The 19584-nt window shown below is 46.6% G+C and overlaps 1 protein-coding gene across 1 annotated transcript in view; it reads left to right on the forward strand.

Moving 5' to 3' along the window:
• The window catches only part of l2hgdh (L-2-hydroxyglutarate dehydrogenase), a 50959-nt gene that overhangs the window by 25735 nt on the left and 5640 nt on the right, over positions 1 to 19584 (forward strand). Inside the window, exon 9 of the mRNA XM_090211658.1 lies at positions 17199 to 17330. Coding sequence (XP_090067784.1) covers positions 17199 to 17330 — 132 coding nt within the window. The remainder of the gene's footprint in view (positions 1 to 17198; positions 17331 to 19584) is intronic.

Consider the following 19584-nt stretch of genomic DNA (forward strand, 5'->3'; position numbering starts at 1 on the left):
CCAGTCCAGTCTAGTAGGGAGGTTCCACTTTAAATTCCATTCCAGTCTAGTAGGGAGGTTCCCCTTTACATTTCATTCCAGTAGGGAGGTTCCCCTTTACATTCCATTCCAGTCTAGTAGGGAGGTTCCCCTTTACATTCCATTCCAGTCTAGTAGGGAGGTTCCCCTTTACATTCCATTCCAGTCTAGTAGGGAGGTTCCCCTTTACATTCCATTCCAGTCTAGTCTAGTAGGGAGGTTCCCCTTTACATTCCATTCCAGTCTAGTAGAGGTTCCCCTTTACATTCCATTCCAGTCTAGTAGGGAGGTTCCCCTTTACATTCCATTCCAGTCTATTAGGGAGGTTCCCCTTTGCATTCCATTCCAGTAGGGAGGTTCCCCTTTACATTCCATTCCAGTAGGGAGTTTCCCCTTTACATTCCATTCCAGTCTAGTAGGGAGGTTCCCCTTTACATTCCATTCCAGTCTAGTCTAGTAGGGAGGTTCCCCTTTACATTCCATTCCTGTCTAGTAGGGAGGTTCCCCTTTACATTCCATTCCAGTCTAGTAGGGAGGTTCCCCTTTACATTCCATTCCAGTCTAGTAGGGAGGTTCCCCTTAACATTCCATTCCAGTCTAGTAGGGAGGTTCCCCTTAACATTCCATTCCAGTCTAGTAGGGAGGTTCCCCTTTACATTCCATTCCAGTAGGGAGGTTCCCCTTTACATTCCATTCCAGTATGGAGGTTCCCCTTTACATTCCAGTCTAGTAGGGAGGTTCCCCTTTACATTCCATTCCAGTCTAGTAGGGAGGTTCCCCTTTACATTCCATTCCAGTCTAGTAGGGAGGTTCCCCTTTACATTCCATTCCAGTCTAGTAGGGAGGTTCCCCTTTACATTCCATTCCAGTCTAGTAGAGGTTCCCCTTTACATTCCATTCCAGTCTAGTAGGGAGGTTCCCCTTTACATTCCAGTCTAGTAGGGAGGTTCCCCTTTACATTCCATTCCAGTAGGGAGGTTCCCCTTTACATTCCATTCCAGTAGGGAGGTTCCCCTTTACATTCCATTCCAGTCTAGTAGGGAGGTTCCCCTTTACATTTAATTCCAGTAGGGAGGTTCCCCTTTACATTCCATTCCAGTCTAGTAGGGAGGTTCCCCTTTACATTCCATTCCAGTCCAGTAGGGAGGTTCCCCTTTACATTCCATTCCAGTCCAGTAGGGAGGTTCCCCTTTACATTCCAGTCCAGTCTAGTAGGGAGGTTCCACTTTAAATTCCATTCCAGTCTAGTAGGGAGGTTCCCCTTTACATTTCATTCCAGTAGGGAGGTTCCCCTTTACATTTCATTCCAGTAGGGAGGTTCCCCTTTACATTCCATTCCAGTCTAGTAGGGAGGTTCCCCTTTACATTCCATTCCAGTCTAGTAGGGAGGTTCCCCTTTACATTCCATTCCAGTCTAGTCTAGTAGGGAGGTTCCCCTTTACATTCCATTCCAGTCTAGTAGGGAGGTTCCCCTTTACATTCCATTCCAGTCTAGTAGAGGTTCCCCTTTACATTCCATTCCAGTCTAGTAGGGAGGTTCCCCTTTACATTCCATTCCAGTCTAGTAGGGAGGTTCCCCTTTACATTCCATTCCAGTCTAGTAGGGAGGTTCCCCTTTGCATTCCATTCCAGTAGGGAGGTTCCCCTTTACATTCCATTCCAGTAGGGAGGTTCCCCTTTACATTCCAGTCTAGTAGAGGTTCCCCTTTACATTCCAGTCTAGTAGAGGTTCCCCTTTACATTCCATTCCAGTCTAGTAGGGAGGTTCCCCTTTACATTCCATTCCTGTCTAGTAGGGAGGTTCCCCTTTACATTCCATTCCAGTCTAGTAGGGAGGTTCCCCTTTACATTCCATTCCAGTCTAGTAGGGAGGTTCCCCTTTACATTCCATTCCAGTCTAGTAGGGAGGTTCCCCTTTACATTCCAGTCCAGTAGGGAGGTTCCCCTTTAAATTCCATTCCAGTAGGGAGGTTCCCCTTTACATTCCATTCCAGTCTAGTAGGGAGGTTCCCCTTTATTTCAGGTATAGTACTTAGAAGTTAGGAAGCTATGTCATTTAGGTGTCAAATTGGGAAGGTTGGTTAAATATCATCTCTTATCGTTCCCCTCGACATTTCAGTCTAGTAGAGAGGTTCCCCTTCACATGCCATTTCATTTTAATCTAGTAGAGAGGTTCCCCATTACAGTCTAGTAGGGAGGTTCCCCTTTACATTCCATTCCAGTCTAGTAGGGAGGTTCCCCTTTACATTCCATTCCAGTCTAGTAGGGAGGTTCCCCTTTACATTCCATTCCAGTCTAGTAGAGGTTCCCCTTTACATTCCAGTCCAGTAGGGAGGTTCCCCTTTACATTCCAGTCCAGTCTAGTAGGGAGGTTCCCCTTTACATTCCATTCCAGTCTAGTAGGGAGGTTCCCCTTTACATTCCATTCCAGTCTAGTAGGGAGGTTCCCCTTTACATTCCATTCCAGTCTAGTCTAGTAGGGAGGTTCCCCTTTACATTCCATTCCAGTCTAGTAGGGAGGTTCCCCTTTACATTCCATTCCAGTCTAGTCTAGTAGGGAGGTTCCCCTTTACATTCCATTCCAGTCTAGTCTAGTAGGGAGGTTCCCCTTTACATTCCATTCCAGTCTAGTAGGGAGGTTCCCCTTTACATTCCATTCCAGTCTAGTAGAGGTTCCCCTTTATATTCCATTCCAGTCTAGTAGGGAGGTTCCCCTTTACATTCCATTCCAGTCTAGTAGGGAGGTTCCCCTTTACATTCCAGTCCAGTAGGGAGGTTCCCTTTACATTCCATTCCAGTAGGGAGGTTCCCCTTTACATTCCATTCCAGTCTAGTAGGGAGGTTCCCCTTTACATTTAATTCCAGTAGGGAGGTTCCCCTTTACATTCCATTCCAGTCTAGTAGGGAGGTTCCCCTTTACATTCCATTCCAGTCTAGTAGGGAGGTTCCCCTTTACATTCCATTCCAGTCCAGTAGGGAGGTTCCCCTTGACATTCCAGTCCAGTCTAGTAGGGAGGTTCCACTTTAAATTCCATTCCAGTCTAGTAGGGAGGTTCCCCTTTACATTTCATTCCAGTAGGGAGGTTCCCCTTTACATTCCATTCCAGTCTAGTAGGGAGGTTCCCCTTTACATTCCATTCCAGTCTAGTAGGGAGGTTCCCCTTTACATTCCATTCCAGTCTAGTAGGGAGGTTCCCCTTTACATTCCATTCCAGTCTAGTCTAGTAGGGAGGTTCCCCTTTACATTCCATTCCAGTCTAGTAGAGGTTCCCCTTTACATTCCATTCCAGTCTAGTAGGGAGGTTCCCCTTTACATTCCATTCCAGTCTATTAGGGAGGTTCCCCTTTGCATTCCATTCCAGTAGGGAGGTTCCCCTTTACATTCCATTCCAGTAGGGAGGTTCCCCTTTACATTCCATTCCAGTCTAGTAGGGAGGTTCCCCTTTACATTCCATTCCAGTCTAGTCTAGTAGGGAGGTTCCCCTTTACATTCCATTCCTGTCTAGTAGGGAGGTTCCCCTTTACATTCCATTCCAGTCTAGTAGGGAGGTTCCCCTTTACATTCCATTCCAGTCTAGTAGGGAGGTTCCCCTTAACATTCCAGTCTAGTAGGGAGGTTCCCCTTAACATTCCATTCCAGTCTAGTAGGGAGGTTCCCCTTTACATTCCAGTCTAGTAGGGAGGTTCCCCTTTACATTCCATTCCAGTAGGGAGGTTCCCCTTTACATTCCATTCCAGTATGGAGGTTCCCCTTTACATTCCAGTCTAGTAGAGGTTCCCCTTTACATTCCATTCCAGTCTAGTAGGGAGGTTCCCCTTTACATTCCATTCCAGTCTAGTAGGGAGGTTCCCCTTTACATTCCATTCCAGTCTAGTAGGGAGGTTCCCCTTTACATTCCATTCCAGTCTAGTAGAGGTTCCCCTTTACATTCCATTCCAGTCTAGTAGGGAGGTTCCCCTTTACATTCCAGTCTAGTAGGGAGGTTCCCCTTTACATTCCATTCCAGTAGGGAGGTTCCCCTTTACATTCCATTCCAGTAGGGAGGTTCCCCTTTACATTCCATTCCAGTCTAGTAGGGAGGTTCCCCTTTACATTTAATTCCAGTAGGGAGGTTCCCCTTTACATTCCATTCCAGTCTAGTAGGGAGGTTCCCCTTTACATTCCATTCCAGTCCAGTAGGGAGGTTCCCCTTTACATTCCATTCCAGTCCAGTAGGGAGGTTCCCCTTTACATTCCAGTCCAGTCTAGTAGGGAGGTTCCACTTTAAATTCCATTCCAGTCTAGTAGGGAGGTTCCCCTTTACATTTCATTCCAGTAGGGAGGTTCCCCTTTACATTTCATTCCAGTAGGGAGGTTCCCCTTTACATTCCATTCCAGTCTAGTAGGGAGGTTCCCCTTTACATTCCATTCCAGTCTAGTAGGGAGGTTCCCCTTTACATTCCATTCCAGTCTAGTCTAGTAGGGAGGTTCCCCTTTACATTCCATTCCAGTCTAGTAGGGAGGTTCCCCTTTACATTCCATTCCAGTCTAGTAGAGGTTCCCCTTTACATTCCATTCCAGTCTAGTAGGGAGGTTCCCCTTTACATTCCATTCCAGTCTAGTAGGGAGGTTCCCCTTTGCATTCCAGTCTAGTAGGGAGGTTCCCCTTTACATTCCATTCCAGTAGGGAGGTTCCCCTTTACATTCCATTCCAGTAGGGAGGTTCCCCTTTACATTCCATTCCAGTAGGGAGGTTCCCCTTTACATTCCAGTCTAGTAGAGGTTCCCCTTTACATTCCATTCCAGTCTAGTAGAGGTTCCCCTTTACATTCCATTCCAGTCTAGTAGGGAGGTTCCCCTTTACATTCCAGTCTAGTAGGGAGGTTCCCCTTTACATTCCATTCCTGTCTAGTAGGGAGGTTCCCCTTTACATTCCATTCCAGTCTAGTAGGGAGGTTCCCCTTTACATTCCATTCCAGTCTAGTAGGGAGGTTCCCCTTTACATTCCAGTCCAGTAGGGAGGTTCCCCTTTAAATTCCATTCCAGTAGGGAGGTTCCCCTTTACATTCCATTCCAGTCTAGTAGGGAGGTTCCCCTTTATTTCAGGTATAGTACTTAGAAGTTAGGAAGCTATGTCATTTAGGTGTCAAATTGGGAAGGTTGGTTAAATATCATCTCTTATCGTTCCCCTCGACATTTCAGTCTAGTAGAGAGGTTCCCCTTCACATGCCATTTCATTTTAATCTAGTAGAGAGGTTCCCCATTACAGTCTAGTAGGGAGGTTCCCCTTTACATTCCATTCCAGTCTAGTAGGGAGGTTCCCCTTTACATTCCATTCCAGTCTAGTAGGGAGGTTCCCCTTTACATTCCATTCCAGTCTAGTAGAGGTTCCCCTTTACATTCCAGTCCAGTAGGGAGGTTCCCCTTTACATTCCAGTCCAGTCTAGTAGGGAGGTTCCCCTTTACATTCCATTCCAGTCTAGTAGGGAGGTTCCCCTTTACATTCCATTCCAGTCTAGTAGGGAGGTTCCCCTTTACATTCCATTCCAGTCTAGTCTAGTAGGGAGGTTCCCCTTTACATTCCATTCCAGTCTAGTAGGGAGGTTCCCCTTTACATTCCAGTCTAGTAGGGAGGTTCCCCTTTACATTCCATTCCAGTCTAGTAGAGGTTCCCCTTTATATTCCATTCCAGTCTAGTAGGGAGGTTCCCCTTTACATTCCATTCCAGTCTAGTAGGGAGGTTCCCCTTTACATTCCATTCCAGTCTAGTAGAGGTTCCCCTTTACATTCCAGTCCAGTAGGGAGGTTCCCCTTTACATTCCAGTCCAGTCTAGTAGGGAGGTTCCCCTTTACATTCCATTCCAGTCTAGTAGGGAGGTTCCCCTTTACATTCCATTCCAATCTAGTAGGGAGGTTCCCCTTTACATTCCATTCCAGTCTAGTCTAGTAGGGAGGTTCCCCTTTACATTCCATTCCAGTCTAGTCTAGTAGGGAGGTTCCCCTTTACATTCCATTCCAGTCTAGTAGGGAGGTTCCCCTTTACATTCCATTCCAGTCTAGTAGGGAGGTTCCCCTTTACATTCCATTCCAGTCTAGTAGGGAGGTTCCCCTTTACATTCCAGTCCAGTAGGGAGGTTCCCCTTTACATTCCATTCCAGTAGGGAGGTTCCCCTTTACATTCCATTCCAGTCTAGTAGGGAGGTTCCCCTTTACATTTAATTCCAGTAGGGAGGTTCCCCTTTACATTCCATTCCAGTCTAGTAGGGAGGTTCCCCTTTACATTCCATTCCAGTCTAGTAGGGAGGTTCCCCTTTACATTCCATTCCAGTCCAGTAGGGAGGTTCCCCTTTACATTCCAGTCCAGTCTAGTAGGGAGGTTCCACTTTAAATTCCATTCCAGTCTAGTAGGGAGGTTCCCCTTTACATTTCATTCCAGTAGGGAGGTTCCCCTTTACATTCCATTCCAGTCTAGTAGGGAGGTTCCCCTTTACATTCCATTCCAGTCTAGTAGGGAGGTTCCCCTTTACATTCCATTCCAGTCTAGTAGGGAGGTTCCCCTTTACATTCCATTCCAGTCTAGTCTAGTAGGGAGGTTCCCCTTTACATTCCATTCCAGTCTAGTAGAGGTTCCCCTTTACATTCCATTCCAGTCTAGTAGGGAGGTTCCCCTTTACATTCCATTCCAGTCTAGTAGGGAGGTTCCCCTTTGCATTCCATTCCAGTAGGGAGGTTCCCCTTTACATTCCATTCCAGTAGGGAGGTTCCCCTTTACATTCCATTCCAGTCTAGTAGGGAGGTTCCCCTTTACATTCCATTCCAGTCTAGTCTAGTAGGGAGGTTCCCCTTTACGTTCCATTCCTGTCTAGTAGGGAGGTTCCCCTTTACATTCCATTCCAGTCTAGTAGGGAGGTTCCCCTTTACATTCCATTCCAGTCTAGTAGGGAGGTTCCCCTTAACATTCCAGTCTAGTAGGGAGGTTCCCCTTAACATTCCATTCCAGTCTAGTAGGGAGGTTCCCCTTTACATTCCAGTCTAGTAGGGAGGTTCCCCTTTACATTCCATTCCAGTAGGGAGGTTCCCCTTTACATTCCATTCCAGTATGGAGGTTCCCCTTTACATTCCAGTCTAGTAGAGGTTCCCCTTTACATTCCATTCCAGTCTAGTAGGGAGGTTCCCCTTTACATTCCATTCCAGTCTAGTAGGGAGGTTCCCCTTTACATTCCATTCCAGTCTAGTAGGGAGGTTCCCCTTTACATTCCATTCCAGTCTAGTAGAGGTTCCCCTTTACATTCCATTCCAGTCTAGTAGGGAGGTTCCCCTTTACATTCCAGTCTAGTAGGGAGGTTCCCCTTTACATTCCATTCCAGTAGGGAGGTTCCCCTTTACATTCCATTCCAGTAGGGAGGTTCCCCTTTACATTCCATTCCAGTCTAGTAGGGAGGTTCCCCTTTACATTTAATTCCAGTAGGGAGGTTCCCCTTTACATTCCATTCCAGTCTAGTAGGGAGGTTCCCCTTTACATTCCATTCCAGTCCAGTAGGGAGGTTCCCCTTTACATTCCATTCCAGTCCAGTAGGGAGGTTCCCCTTTACATTCCAGTCCAGTCTAGTAGGGAGGTTCCACTTTAAATTCCATTCCAGTCTAGTAGGGAGGTTCCCCTTTACATTTCATTCCAGTAGGGAGGTTCCCCTTTACATTTCATTCCAGTAGGGAGGTTCCCCTTTACATTCCATTCCAGTCTAGTAGGGAGGTTCCCCTTTACATTCCATTCCAGTCTAGTAGGGAGGTTCCCCTTTACATTCCATTCCAGTCTAGTCTAGTAGGGAGGTTCCCCTTTACATTCCATTCCAGTCTAGTAGGGAGGTTCCCCTTTACATTCCATTCCAGTCTAGTAGAGGTTCCCCTTTACATTCCATTCCAGTCTAGTAGGGAGGTTCCCCTTTACATTCCATTCCAGTCTAGTAGGGAGGTTCCCCTTTGCATTCCAGTCTAGTAGGGAGGTTCCCCTTTACATTCCATTCCAGTAGGGAGGTTCCCCTTTACATTCCATTCCAGTCTAGTAGGGAGGTTCCCCTTTACATTCCATTCCAGTCTAGTCTAGTAGGGAGGTTCCCCTTTACATTCCATTCCTGTCTAGTAGGGAGGTTCCCCTTTACATTCCATTCCAGTCTAGTAGGGAGGTTCCCCTTTACATTCCATTCCAGTCTAGTAGGGAGGTTCCCCTTAACATTCCAGTCTAGTAGGGAGGTTCCCCTTTACATTCCAGTCTAGTAGGGAGGTTCCCCTTTACATTCCATTCCAGTAGGGAGGTTCCCCTTTACATTCCATTCCAGTATGGAGGTTCCCCTTTACATTCCAGTCTAGTAGAGGTTCCCCTTTACATTCCATTCCAGTCTAGTAGAGGTTCCCCTTTACATTCCATTCCAGTCTAGTAGGGAGGTTCCCCTTTACATTCCATTCCAGTCTAGTAGGGAGGTTCCCCTTTACATTCCATTCCAGTCTAGTAGGGAGGTTCCCCTTTACATTCCATTCCAGTCTAGTAGGGAGGTTCCCCTTTACATTCCATTCCAGTCTAGTAGGGAGGTTCCCCTTTACATTCCATTCCAGTCTAGTAGGGAGGTTCCCCTTTACATTCCATTCCAGTCTAGTAGGGAGGTTCCCCTTTACATTCCATTCCAGTAGGGAGGTTCCCCTTTACATTCCATTCCAGTAGGGAGGTTCCCCTTTACATTCCATTCCAGTAGGGAGGTTCCCCTTTACATTCCATTCCAGTAGGGAGGTTCCCCTTTACATTCCATTCCAGTAGGGAGGTTCCCCTTTACATTCCATTCCAGTAGGGAGGTTCCCCTTTACATTCCATTCCAGTAGGGAGGTTCCCCTTTACATTCCATTCCAGTAGGGAGGTTCCCCTTTACATTCCATTCCAGTAGGGAGGTTCCCCTTTACATTCCATTCCAGTAGGGAGGTTCCCCTTTACATTCCATTCCAGTAGGGAGGTTCCCCTTTACATTCCATTCCAGTAGGGAGGTTCCCCTTTACATTCCATTCCAGTAGGGAGGTTCCCCTTTACATTCCATTCCAGTAGGGAGGTTCCCCTTTACATGCCATTCCAGTAGGGAGGTTCCCCTTTACATTCCATTCCAGTCCAGTAGGGAGGTTCCCCTTTACATTCCATTCCAGTCTAGTAGGGAGGTTCCCCTTTACATTCCATTCCAGTCTAATAGGGAGGTTCCCCTTTACATTCCATTCCAGTCTAGTAGGGAGGTTCCCCTTTACATTCCATTCCAGTCTAATAGGGAGGTTCCCCTTTACATTCCATTCCAGTCTAGTAGGGAGGTTCCCCTTTACATTCCATTCCAGTCTAGTAGGGAGGTTCCCCTTTACATTCCATTCCAGTCTAGTAGGGAGGTTCCCCTTTACATTCCATTCCAGTCTAGTAGGGAGGTTCCCCTTTACATTCCATTCCAGTCTAGTAGGGAGGTTCCCCTTTACATTCCATTCCAGTCTAGTAGAGGTTCCCCTTTACATTCCATTCCAGTCTAGTAGGGAGGTTCCCCTTTACATTTCATTCCAGTAGGGAGGTTCCCCTTTAAATTCCATTCCAGTCTAGTCTAGTAGGGAGGTTCCCCTTTACATTCCATTCCAGTCTAGTCTAGTAGGGAGGTTCCCCTTTACATTCCATTCCAGTCTAGTAGGGAGGTTCCCCTTTACATTCCATTCCAGTCTAGTATGGAGGTTCCCCTTTACATTCCATTCCAGTAGGGAGGTTCCCCTTTACATTCCATTCCAGTATGGAGGTTCCCCTTTACATTCCAGTCTAGTAGGGAGGTTCCCCTTTACATTCCATTCCAGTCCAGTAGGGAGGTTCCCCTTTACATTCCATTCCAGTCTAGTAGGGAGGTTCCCCTTTACATTCCATTCCAGTCTAGTAGGGAGGTTCCCCTTTACATTCCATTCCAGTCTAGTAGAGGTTCCCCTTTACATTCCATTACAGTCTAGTAGGGAGGTTCCCCTTTACATTTCATTCCAGTAGGGAGGTTCCCCTTTAAATTCCATTCCAGTCTAGTCTAGTAGGGAGGTTCCCCTTTACATTCCATTCCAGTCTAGTCTAGTAGGGAGGTTCCCCTTTACATTCCATTCCAGTCTAGTAGGGAGGTTCCCCTTTACATTCCATTCCAGTCTAGTATGGAGGTTCCCCTTTACATTCCATTCCAGTAGGGAGGTTCCCCTTTACATTCCATTCCAGTAGGGAGGTTCCCCTTTACATTCCATTCCAGTATGGAGGTTCCCCTTTACATTCCAGTCTAGTAGGGAGGTTCCCCTTTACATTCCATTCCAGTCTAGTAGGGAGGTTCCCCTTTACATTCCATTCCAGTCCAGTAGGGAGGTTCCCCTTTACATTCCAGTCCAGTCTAGTAGGGAGGTTCCACTTTAAATTCCATTCCAGTCTAGTAGGGAGGTTCCCCTTTACATTTCATTCCAGTAGGGAGGTTCCCCTTTACATTCCATTCCAGTCTAGTAGGGAGGTTCCCCTTTACATTCCATTCCAGTCTAGTAGGGAGGTTCCCCTTTACATTCCATTCCAGTCTAGTCTAGTAGGGAGGTTCCCCTTTACATTCCATTCCAGTCTAGTAGGGAGGTTCCCCTTTACATTCCATTCCAGTCTAGTAGAGGTTCCCCTTTACATTCCATTCCAGTCTAGTAGGGAGGTTCCCCTTTACATTCCATTCCAGTCTAGTAGGGAGGTTCCCCTTTGCATTCCAGTCTAGTAGGGAGGTTCCCCTTTACATTCCATTCCAGTAGGGAGGTTCCCCTTTACATTCCATTCCAGTCTAGTAGGGAGGTTCCCCTTTACATTCCATTCCAGTCTAGTCTAGTAGGGAGGTTCCCCTTTACATTCCATTCCTGTCTAGTAGGGAGGTTCCCCTTTACATTCCATTCCTGTCTAGTAGGGAGGTTCCCCTTTACATTCCATTCCAGTCTAGTAGGGAGGTTCCCCTTTACATTCCATTCCAGTCTAGTAGGGAGGTTCCCCTTAACATTCCAGTCTAGTAGGGAGGTTCCCCTTAACATTCCATTCCAGTCTAGTAGGGAGGTTCCCCTTTACATTCCAGTCTAGTAGGGAGGTTCCCCTTTACATTCCATTCCAGTAGGGAGGTTCCCCTTTACATTCCATTCCAGTATGGAGGTTCCCCTTTACATTCCAGTCTAGTAGAGGTTCCCCTTTACATTCCATTCCAGTCTAGTAGGGAGGTTCCCCTTTACATTCCATTCCAGTCTAGTAGGGAGGTTCCCCTTTACATTCCATTCCAGTCTAGTAGGGAGGTTCCCCTTTACATTCCATTCCAGTCTAGTAGAGGTTCCCCTTTACATTCCATTCCAGTCTAGTAGGGAGGTTCCCCTTTACATTCCAGTCTAGTAGGGAGGTTCCCCTTTACATTCCATTCCAGTAGGGAGGTTCCCCTTTACATTCCATTCCAGTAGGGAGGTTCCCCTTTACATTCCATTCCAGTCTAGTAGGGAGGTTCCCCTTTACATTTAATTCCAGTAGGGAGGTTCCCCTTTACATTCCATTCCAGTCTAGTAGGGAGGTTCCCCTTTACATTCCATTCCAGTCCAGTAGGGAGGTTCCCCTTTACATTCCAGTCCAGTCTAGTAGGGAGGTTCCACTTTAAATTCCATTCCAGTCTAGTAGGGAGGTTCCCCTTTACATTTCATTCCAGTAGGGAGGTTCCCCTTTACATTTCATTCCAGTAGGGAGGTTCCCCTTTACATTCCATTCCAGTCTAGTAGGGAGGTTCCCCTTTACATTCCATTCCAGTCTAGTAGGGAGGTTCCCCTTTACATTCCATTCCAGTCTAGTCTAGTAGGGAGGTTCCCCTTTACATTCCATTCCAGTCTAGTAGGGAGGTTCCCCTTTACATTCCATTCCAGTCTAGTAGAGGTTCCCCTTTACATTCCATTCCAGTCTAGTAGAGAGGTTCCCCTTTACATTCCATTCCAGTCTAGTAGGGAGGTTCCCCTTTGCATTCCAGTCTAGTAGGGAGGTTCCCCTTTACATTCCATTCCAGTAGGGAGGTTCCCCTTTACATTCCATTCCAGTCTAGTAGGGAGGTTCCCCTTTACATTCCATTCCAGTCTAGTCTAGTAGGGAGGTTCCCCTTTACATTCCATTCCTGTCTAGTAGGGAGGTTCCCCTTTACATTCCATTCCAGTCTAGTAGGGAGTTTCCCCTTTACATTCCATTCCAGTCTAGTAGGGAGGTTCCCCTTAACATTCCAGTCTAGTAGGGAGGTTCCCCTTAACATTCCATTCCAGTCTAGTAGGGAGGTTCCCCTTTACATTCCAGTCTAGTAGGGAGGTTCCCCTTTACATTCCATTCCAGTAGGGAGGTTCCCCTTTACATTCCATTCCAGTATGGAGGTTCCCCTTTACATTCCAGTCTAGTAGAGGTTCCCCTTTACATTCCATTCCAGTCTAGTAGAGGTTCCCCTTTACATTCCATTCCAGTCTAGTAGGGAGGTTCCCCTTTACATTCCATTCCAGTCTAGTAGGGAGGTTCCCCTTTACATTCCATTCCAGTCTAGTAGGGAGGTTCCCCTTTACATTCCATTCCAGTCTAGTAGGGAGGTTCCCCTTTACATTCCATTCCAGTCTAGTAGGGAGGTTCCCCTTTACATTCCATTCCAGTCTAGTAGGGAGGTTCCCCTTTACATTCCATTCCAGTCTAGTAGGGAGGTTCCCCTTTACATTCCATTCCAGTCTAGTAGGGAGGTTCCCCTTTACATTCCATTCCAGTCTAGTAGGGAGGTTCCCCTTTACATTCCATTCCAGTAGGGAGGTTCCCCTTTACATTCCATTCCAGTAGGGAGGTTCCCCTCTACATTCCATTCCAGTAGGGAGGTTCCCCTTTACATTCCATTCCAGTAGGGAGGTTCCCCTTTACATTCCATTCCAGTAGGGAGGTTCCCCTTTACATTCCATTCCAGTAGGGAGGTTCCCCTTTACATTCCATTCCAGTAGGGAGGTTCCCCTTTACATTCCATTCCAGTAGGGAGGTTCCCCTTTACATTCCATTCCAGTAGGGAGGTTCCCCTTTACATTCCATTCCAGTAGGGAGGTTCCCCTTTACATTCCATTCCAGTAGGGAGGTTCCCCTTTACATTCCATTCCAGTAGGGAGGTTCCCCTTTACATTCCATTCCAGTAGGGAGGTTCCCCTTTACATTCCATTCCAGTAGGGAGGTTCCCCTTTACATTCCATTCCAGTAGGGAGGTTCCCCTTTACATTCCATTCCAGTAGGGAGGTTCCCCTTTACATTCCATTCCAGTCTAGTAGGGAGGTTCCCCTTTACATTCCATTCCAGTCTAATAGGGAGGTTCCCCTTTACATTCCATTCCAGTCTAGTAGGGAGGTTCCCCTTTACATTCCATTCCAGTCTAGTAGGGAGGTTCCCCTTTACATTCCATTCCAGTCTAGTAGGGAGGTTCCCCTTTACATTCCAGTCTAGTAGGGAGGTTCCCCTTTACATTCCATTCCAGTCTAGTAGGGAGGTTCCCCTTTACATTCCATTCCAGTCTAGTAGAGGTTCCCCTTTACATTCCATTCCAGTCTAGTAGGGAGGTTCCCCTTTACATTTCATTCCAGTAGGGAGGTTCCCCTTTAAATTCCATTCCAGTCTAGTCTAGTAGGGAGGTTCCCCTTTACATTCCATTCCAGTCTAGTCTAGTAGGGAGGTTCCCCTTTACATTCCATTCCAGTCTAGTCTAGTAGGGAGGTTCCCCTTTACATTCCATTCCAGTCTAGTAGGGAGGTTCCCCTTTACATTCCATTCCAGTCTAGTATGGAGGTTCCCCTTTACATTCCATTCCAGTAGGGAGGTTCCCCTTTACATTCCATTCCAGTATGGAGGTTCCCCTTTACATTCCAGTCTAGTAGGGAGGTTCCCCTTTACATTCCATTCCAGTCTAGTAGGGAGGTTCCCCTTTACATTCCATTCCAGTCTAGTAGAGGTTCCCCTTTACATTCCATTCCAGTCTAGTAGGGAGGTTCCCCTTTACATTCCATTCCAGTCTAGTAGGGAGGTTCCCCTTTACATTCCAGTCTAGTAGGGAGGTTCCCCTTTACATTCCATTCCAGTAGGGAGGTTCCCCTTTACATTCCAGTCTAGTAGGGAGGTTTCCCTTTACATTCCATTCCAGTCTAGTAGAGGTTCCCCTTTACATTCCATTCCAGTCTAGTAGGGAGGTTCCCCTTTACATTTCATTCCAGTAGGGAGGTTCCCCTTTAAATTCCATTCCAGTCTAGTCTAGTAGGGAGGTTCCCCTTTACATTCCATTCCAGTCTAGTCTAGTAGGGAGGTTCCCCTTTACATTCCATTCCAGTCTAGTAGGGAGGTTCCCCTTTACATTCCATTCCAGTCTAGTAGGGAGGTTCCCCTTTACATTCCATTCCAGTCTAGTATGGAGGTTCCCCTTTACATTCCATTCCAGTAGGGAGGTTCCCCTTTCCATTCCATTCCAGTATGGAGGTTCCCCTTTACATTCCAGTCTAGTAGGGAGGTTCCCCTTTACATTCCATTCCAGTCTAGTAGGGAGGTTCCCCTTTACATTCCATTCCAGTCTAGTAGGGAGGTTCCCCTTTACATTCCATTCCAGTCTAGTAGGGAGGTTCCCCTTTACATTCCATTCCAGTCTAGTAGAGGTTCCCCTTTACATTCCATTCCAGTCTAGTAGGGAGGTTCCCCTTTACATTTCATTCCAGTAGGGAGGTTCCCCTTTAAATTCCATTCCAGTCTAGTCTAGTAGGGAGGTTCCCCTTTACATTCCATTCCAGTCTAGTCTAGTAGGGAGGTTCCCCTTTACATTCCATTCCAGTCTAGTAGGGAGGTTCCCCTTTACATTCCATTCCAGTCTAGTATGGAGGTTCCCCTTTACATTCCATTCCAGTAGGGAGGTTCCCCTTTACATTCCATTCCAGTATGGAGGTTCCCCTTTACATTCCAGTCTAGTAGGGAGGTTCCCCTTTACATTCCAGTCTAGTAGGGAGGTTCCCCTTTACATTCCATTCCAGTCTAGTAGGGAGGTTCCCCTTTACATTCCATTCCAGTCTAGTAGAGGTTCCCCTTTACATTCCATTCCAGTCTAGTAGGGAGGTTCCCCTTTACATTCCAGTCTAGTAGGGAGGTTCCCCTTTACATTCCATTCCAGTAGGGAGGTTCCCCTTTACATTCCATTCCAGTAGGGAGGTTCCCCTTTACATTCCAGTCTAGTAGGGAGGTTTCCCTTTACATTCCATTCCAGTCTAGTAGAGGTTCCCCTTTACATTCCATTCCAGTCTAGTAGGGAGGTTCCCCTTTACATTTCATTCCAGTAGGGAGGTTCCCCTTTAAATTCCATTCCAGTCTAGTCTAGTAGGGAGGTTCCCCTTTACATTCCATTCCAGTCTAGTCTAGTAGGGAGGTTCCCCTTTACATTCCATTCCAGTCTAGTAAGGAGGTTCCCCTTTACATTCCATTCCAGTCTAGTATGGAGGTTCCCCTTTACATTCCATTCCAGTAGGGAGGTTCCCCTTTACATTCCATTCCAGTAGGGAGGTTCCCCTTTCCATTCCATTCCAGTATGGAGGTTCCCCTTTACATTCCAGTCTAGTAGGGAGGTTCCCCTTTACATTCCATTCCAGTCTAGTAGGGAGGTTCCCCTTTACATTCCATTCCAGTCTAGTAGAGGTTCCCCTTTACATTCCATTCCAGTCTAGTAGGGAGGTTCCCCTTAACATTCCAGTCTAGTAGGGAGGTTCCCCTTTACATTCCAGTCTAGTAGGGAGGTTCCCCTTTACATTCCATTCCAGTAGGGAGGTTCCCCTTTACATTCCATTCCAGTAGGGAGGTTCCCCTTTACATTCCAGTCTAGTAGGGAGGTTTCCCTTTACATTCCATTCCAGTCTAGTAGAGGTTCCCCTTTACATTCCATTCCAGTCTAGTAGGGAGGTTCCCCTTAACATTCCAGTCTAGTAGGGAGGTTCCCCTTTACATTCCAGTCTAGTAGGGAGGTTCCCCTTTACATTCCATTCCAGTAGGGAGGTTCCCCTTTACATTCCATTCCAGTAGGGAGGTTCCCCTTTACATTCCAGTCTAGTAGGGAGGTTTCCCTTAACATTCCATTCCAGTCTAGTAGAGGTTCCCCTTTACATTCCATTCCAGTCTAGTAGAGGTTCCCCTTTACATTCCATTCCAGTCTAGTAGGGAGGTTCCCCTTTACATTCCATTCCAGTCTAGTAGGGAGGTTCCCCTTTACATTCCATTCCAGTCTAGTAGGGAGGTTCCCCTTTACATTCCATTCCAGTCTAGTAGGGAGGTTCCCCTTAACATTCCATTCCAGTAGGGAGGTTCCCCTTTACATTCCATTCCAGTCTAGTAGGGAGGTTCCCCTTTACATTCCAGTCCAGTAGGGAGGTTCCCCTTTACATTCGATTCCAGTAGGGAGGTTCCCCTTTACATTCCATTCCAGTCTAGTAGGGAGGTTCCCCTTTACATTCCATTCCAGTCTAGTAGGGAGGTCCCCCTTTACATTCCATGCCAGTCTAGTAGGGAGGTTCCCCTTTACATTCCATTCCAGTCTAGTAGGGAGGTTCCCCTTTACATTCCATTCCAGTCTAGTAGGGAGGTTCCCCTTTACATTCCATTCCAGTCTAGTAGGGAGGTTCCCCTTTACATTCCATTCCAGTCTAGTAGAGGTTCCCCTTTACATTCCATTCCAGTCTAGTAGGGAGGTTCCCCTTTACATTCCATTCCAGTCTAGTAGGGAGGTTCCCCTTTACATTCCATTCCAGTCTAGTAGGGAGGTTCCCCTTTACATTCCATTCCAGTCTAGTAGGGAGGTTCCCCTTTACATTCCAGTCTAGTTTGGAGGTTCCCCTTCACATTCCATTCCAGTCTAGTAGGGAGGTTCCCCTTTACATTCCATTCCAGTCTAGTAGGGAGGTTCCCCTTTACATTCCATTCCAGTCTAGTAGGGAGGTTCCCCATGAGGACTAAATCCAACTGGTATCCAAGTTAATTTAGATTTCCATGGAACCTCTGGACTTGTTTCTCTTGATAAATGACTCTGCTGGAAGACCGAAGCAGACATGTATCTCTGCTGTTTCTCTCTCTCTCTGTATCTCTCTGTAAAATGTCTCTCTCTCTCTCTGTCTGTTCCAGAGGTCTGCAGAAACTGGTGATGAATAACCTAGTGTATGGTGTTGGAGAGATGTACAGAGGGGTGTTCATCGGAGCACAGGTCAAGATCTTAAAGAAGTTCATCCCAGAGCTGTCTCTAAGCGACGTCCTCAGGTACATCGGATTCTGAATGTTAATTCCAGGTGTAATGAAGCATCTCAGTACCTGAGACACTGTTTGTGATACACAGACGTCATCAGCCAGGGCCACATATCACTGAGACGTTTCAACTCCTCACCTGGAACGTCCTCAAAGATGCTGAGTCCACACTGATTGGCCAAATCACTGCCCTCCTGTGGATGGTTTCCAGCTTGGTGTCTTTTCAGCAGTACTTGAACCACAGATCTTCTGTCTCTTCCTTTTTGATGCCCAGAGCGGAGAAAGTAGCCTGCTTTTCGATAGGGCATGGAAGCCCCGGCAGCCAACTTCAACTGGGTAAACTCGGACACTTCATCCCTTTGCCTCGCTCATCATCTGCCAGGATTGCACACTCCTTCTTGCGCTGGTATGCCTCCTCGTACCTGTCTTCCCAGGGAACTGTGACTTCCGACCATCACCATTTTTTTCTGTTTCTCTTTCCCATATGATGATGTCTGGACGGAGAGTGCTGACAACAATGTCGGGGGGGGGGGGGGGGGGGGGGCACAGCCGTCTATTCAGGTCAGCACACATCTCCCATGTTCTGGCTTGTTCCAGGATGCCGTCCCTTCCTGAAACGGGCTGCTCCCCAAGGTCTGACAAAGCTGATGCAGAGACCTTTCTTGGTGGGAGTTCTCTTTTTTTTTTTGCTCCTTCTCGATGACATCGTCCAGTTTCCCCTCAACTTGGTCATGCCTCCATCTGTGAGTGTCCTTGGCGAGAGGGTGAAAGTGCGGGATGTTAAAACATGCGCCGTGGTGCCAGGCTTGTTAGCCGAGAGGGCAGCGAGGCCCCACCCTATGTAAGTTAGCGTGTCATAGACGGATCTTAACAGGAACTGGATTCTGGCAGACTCCATCCTCCACAGCTCACCCCAAGAGAGATTCCTCTCTGTTGTTTCCCACCTTGTCCAGGCTCTCAACCCCCCCACCACTACTTTGACCCTACTCTGTTTCTCCTCCATTTTGCTGACTTCCTGCTGTAGCAGGTGCCTTCTTTCGGGGGTGTTAGCTTTGAGCCTTTTGGCAGATGTTCCCCACTATGTCCACCGTGCTGCAGTCTGCTCTCAGCCTGGTTAACGGTATTGGTGGGAAACCATTTTCCTTTGTGTTCTGACCTCAAATCATGGCACCTTGTATCTTCAAGGTCTTTGGGCATGACCCTCAGGGACTCTAATCTAGCCTTTTGCTGTTTTCAATTATTCTACCAGCGATGAGATTGGTAGTTGTAGTTTTGTTATTCTACTGTACAGGCCCACATTTGAGAAGCTGCGGAGAATGGATCAAGGTCCTCCTCTCCATGTTACCTTGTCATTGTGATCGGAAAGGTCAAACTGATCCTAAATCAATCAAATGTATTTATAAAAAGCATTTTTTTTTTACATCAGCTGATGTCACAAAGTGCTGTACAGAAACCCAGCCTAAAACCCCAAACAGCAAGCAATGCAGATGCTTAAGCTCGGTGGCTAGGAAATCATCACTCCTACTCTGACACGGTTAATATTTATGGCCCCGAATCGAAAGGTGTGCCTGGGCTGTGGAGTATAGAGGCTAAGGGTTTGTTTTGAACTTAAAATGTGCACTATGCAGAAATCGTGTGGCCATTTCCTGGTGGCTAAAATTCTAATAGTTCCCCTACTTTCAGTGTGACAAAACAAAAACGAGATAATCATTGTACCATCTAAACCTGCTGTGAAATCTATTTTAAATAACCTAAAATTTTGTATTTTCAGATGTTTTTGAAGCTGGTGTACAAAACCAAAAGTAAAACCAGGAAGCATAAAAAAAAATTGCTCACATAGAACAGATCTACCGCTTGTTAGACTTGCTTTCGATGAGAATGACAGATCTATAACTCGCTTTTCTATGTGAATTTCATTGGTCGCTTGTGATTGGTCATTGTGACATATTGCAGCCTTTGATAAGATTCTCTGTGCTATTTCTATCCGGCTTGAAGGACCAATATTGAATGAACTGATTTCCATAAACATTTTATCCACAGCCTTTTGTACAGAAATGCTTTCTCTTCCCATTACAGAACTAGTGTGTTGCCAGTGATTTATGTTAATGTGGGCTCTAGTGTTATTTTTTTGGAATCTGCGTTTCCATCTACACTGCATTTGGAAAGTATTCAGACCCCTGAACTTTTTCCACATTTTGTTTATTCTAAAATGGATTTAAATTGTATTTTCCCCTCAATCTACACACAATACACCGTAATGACAAAGCAA

Source organism: Oncorhynchus mykiss, chromosome 19 (assembly GCF_057628025.1).
Source record: "Oncorhynchus mykiss isolate SJ-2025 chromosome 19, ASM5762802v1, whole genome shotgun sequence".
In the NCBI taxonomy this organism is placed as follows: Eukaryota; Metazoa; Chordata; class Actinopteri; order Salmoniformes; family Salmonidae; genus Oncorhynchus; species Oncorhynchus mykiss.